At 29.1% G+C, this 3,905-nt stretch overlaps 1 protein-coding gene across 1 annotated transcript; it reads left to right on the top strand.

The window, feature by feature from the left end:
- The first annotated feature begins 2,955 nt into the window (after positions 1-2,955).
- Positions 2,956-3,622, top strand: LOC133304593 (early nodulin-like protein 3). Its single transcript, XM_061504643.1, has 3 exons — positions 2,956-3,163; positions 3,259-3,293; positions 3,383-3,622. The coding sequence occupies exons 1-3, from the start codon at positions 2,956-2,958 to the stop codon at positions 3,620-3,622; spliced, it is 483 nt and encodes a 160-aa protein (XP_061360627.1).
- The last annotated feature ends 283 nt before the right edge of the window (positions 3,623-3,905 follow it).

The following is a 3,905-nucleotide window of genomic DNA, read 5'->3' as shown; positions in this document are numbered from 1 at the left end:
AACCCCACTAACTCAGCGTCAAGTTACCAACTGAGCTGCACCCATTTATGAACTCATATATCTCATGGAAATCATTTTTTAGTGTAAAAGAAAGGGTATCAAGTCTCACACTAGAATACAGACCCTCCATATCTTCTATTACAAATATCTTATTCCCTAACTTTTGTATTTTTTTTTCTTAATTGCACTTTTGATCCCTAAATGTGTATTTTACACTAACATCAAACCAAATTAAATTAATAAAGTAACTAAAAAAAGTATTAACATTTTCAAATTTGATGAAATCTTACAAACTTATATATTTCATGGATTTTTTTTTAAAATGCATTTAATATTTTTTCTGTCATAAGTGATAAAGTTATTTTCTGCAATCTATTATTTTGGAATTTGAAAAAAAAAAGGTATTTTTGATAAAATTCAATTGTAAGAGAGAATCAAATTTACCAAGAAGTCTTTCAAACTCCAAAATAACATCATTTTGGGGTTTTAAAAAAAAAAAAAAAAAAATTAAAGTGAGAAAGAAAGTATCATATCTTTACACTAGCATATGGATCCCTCGTATCTTCAATTACAAAATTTTTAGTCAGTAATTTATTTTGTCTTATTCTCTCAATTACACTTTTGCTTCCTAGAAAATGATCTAATGTCTTTGAAAAAATTGTAGGAGAAGCCATATGAAAAAATCTATATATTTCATACATGATAGATAGAGCAAATACAAAATTGTGTTAATTACGAAAATGAACTTCCCTATGAAAGTAGCTATATTTATATGGGATTTTCATTTGTTTTTCTGATGCAAGAATTTTGAACGAGCAATTTTTTATATCTAAAAACTTCCACGTCACTCCATTCAAATAGGACAATTTTATTTCTTTAATGAAGAAGGTTATACTTATAACCTATGTAGCACCGATACCGACACGAGACACGTGACATGATACAACACGACACTCCGACACGTTAATTCTAAAAATGTTAGATTTCGACACGTTAGGACACATTTTGATATTAAATAATATTTTTAATTTATGTAGTGTATATTATATTTAATATTCAATAATTTAACAAAAAATGAATCTAAACTTATAATATTCATAAATTTTGCAAAGAAACATAAGATATCCCAAATATTTATATCAAACTCAATAAAATGGTAATCGTAATCCAACAAATCTAATAGTTGGAACTAAAAACTCAACGCAACGCAACTTTTGAACCTTTTTTTGAATTTCTATAAAGCGTGTTGGAGTGTCGGAGTGTCCGAGAGTGTCGGGAAGTGTCAGACACGACACGTCAGGGTTTTTGAAGTGTCGGTGCTTCATAGCTTATAACCTTTTTTTTACAACCTCTTACAATCATATCTTAACACAGTTGATTTTCGTCAATCAACGGTTTTCATTTATTGTGAATTAATAATTAATTAATGAGTTTAATTTGTGAAAATCATAACCGTTGATTGGCGAAAATCAATGGTGTTAAGATATGGTTGTAAGAGGTTGTAAAAAAAAGGTTGTAAGTATAATCTTCCTTTTCTTTAATATATTATTTTCTTTTTAAATTAATAAGATTTAATTTAATAATAAAAAATTAAAAACTTCTCTCTCTCCATTAAATTTAATAATAAAAAATTTAAAACTTCTCTCTCTCTCTATTAAATTTAAATGATCTTTCTCTCTCTCATTATTAATGTTAGCTTTCAATTTCCTCTATTTCTATTAAATTTTATTATTAAGAGGACATAACTCTCCCATTTTTTCTACACGCGGTTACCTACTCTCAATTTTCATACATTTTAAATATATATATATATATATATATATATATATATATATAAATAACTGATTAATTAATATATTGTAATTTTAAAAAATTATTGAAAAAATAATTTAACTATTTTTTAATCATTCAAACCCTATAAAACTAAGAGAAGGATTAGCGTTGAGTCCCCTAGATGTCTTCATGTGTAAATTAATATAATACTATTTGAAATTATGGCTGAATAATTAATATAATTATATAATTTTAAAAAATTTATTAAAATAATATGATTTGACTATTTTTAATCATTCCAACCGGTCAAATATGATTAGATCCTATGCCTGTACTCACTTTCTCTTTTTAAAATTATATTATTTATTTTCCAAAAAAATTTACATTATTTTAATAATTATTTTAAAATTATATTAAATTCATTAGTCAATATATACATAATATACACATATACATACATATGTATATATATATATATTTAAGAAAAAATATTTCTACAGTCACTTTATATAAGGTTATCTACAACTATTTCAAAAACTACGTCATTTTGATTAATGAAGGGTGTTTCTGTAAAATGAATATGATAGGAAAATAAAAAAATTACAAAAATACCCTTCATTAATTCACCTAAAATTACAGAAACACCCTTCATTAATCAAAATGGCGTAGTTTTTGAGATAACTGTAGATAACTTTATCTAAAGTGGCTGCAGAAATGTTTATCCCATATATATATATAATGGGACAAGATCATTTTACACCAGTGTAAGTTATACTTTCAATCTTGTCCGCTGATCTCACTTATATCTAACGGCTCTAATTTGTTAGTAATGTGAGCCATTGGATACAAGTGGATCAATACTCAAGATTGAGTGTAAGACTTCTAACTCTTACACCAGTGTAAGAATATCCTGCCCCATATATAATACATCTTTCAAAATGCCCAATTTTTCTCACACTGCTTCTAATTTCATGCCATTTACAACAAATGTAACCCAATGGAAAGCATTTTCCATGCTCCAGTCAACAACGGTTATCTCCTCTCAATCCTCATTCCTTATATATTACTATATCTCTCACCCCACCCTATATATGGCTTTCTCTTCTTAGCAATAGCCAATCAGATATCACCATTCAATCTTCATACATTATCTTTTCTCAGTCATTTTTCTGCAGTGTGCAAATGGTAGGGTTTGGTAATATAATACCTAACAAGTTTCTCGGCCTTTTGCTTTTGATGATACTGATGTTTCTTCTTAGCTCATCATCCTCATCTCAAGTAGCAGCAAAGGAATTTTCTATTGGTGGTAAAGATGGTTGGGTTGTGAAACCTTCCGAATATTACAATCAATGGGCTCAAGAAAACAAGTTTCAAGTCAATGACATTCTATGTAAGTCTAATAATATTAATTTTATCTTTACAAAGAAATAAGGATATATAAAAGGGTTCTAATATATATTCATGTTCTATTTTGGATGCATGCAGATTTCAAGTACAAGAAAGGGGACGATTTAGTTCTGGTAGTGAAGAAAGAGGATTATTTTTCATGTAACAACAATAATCCCATTCATACGATGGACGATGGGAATTCAACTTTCCTTTTGGACAGGTCGGTCACTTTTTCTTTATTAGTGGTAACGTTGACAACTGCAAAAATGGTCAAAAGCTTATAATTTTTGCCATCGCCGTAAGAGAGACACTTTCTCAGGCTACACCACCTTCCCGGTCACCGGCAAGTGTCTCATATAGACATGGAGGAGGGGATGGCGGAGGTTGGAGTGGAGGAGTAAATGATGACAATAGATGCACCCAGCCATGTTGTACCCTAACTTTTTGCACTTGTTGCTAAAGGCAGACCATATAAACTGGATGGATAAGTATATCCATGTAGCAACTAAATGTAAGAAATAATAAATAAGAAGTAAAAATTGGACTCACTATTCTCCATGCCATGTGTGCCTTATTTACGATGTTATGTTGATCAATCTTCCTCCTTATCCTCCTTGAATAGCAAAATTAAGTGACAACTCGCTATGTTACTTGATGCATCGAGCAAACTTGTAAAACTTGCCATTTTTTATGTTTTCTCACTGAATAACTTGCTCTAGCGAGAAATTCAGTGAGATGCAACG

This window comes from Gastrolobium bilobum, unplaced genomic scaffold (assembly GCF_033153095.1).
Source record: "Gastrolobium bilobum isolate Gb01-03AN ecotype WA unplaced genomic scaffold, APGP_CSIRO_Gbil_v1 utg31257, whole genome shotgun sequence".
Lineage (NCBI taxonomy): Eukaryota > Viridiplantae > Streptophyta > Magnoliopsida > Fabales > Fabaceae > Gastrolobium > Gastrolobium bilobum.
The sequence above is the reverse complement of the archived record's forward strand: the minus strand, read 5'-3'. Positions and strand labels throughout refer to the sequence as shown.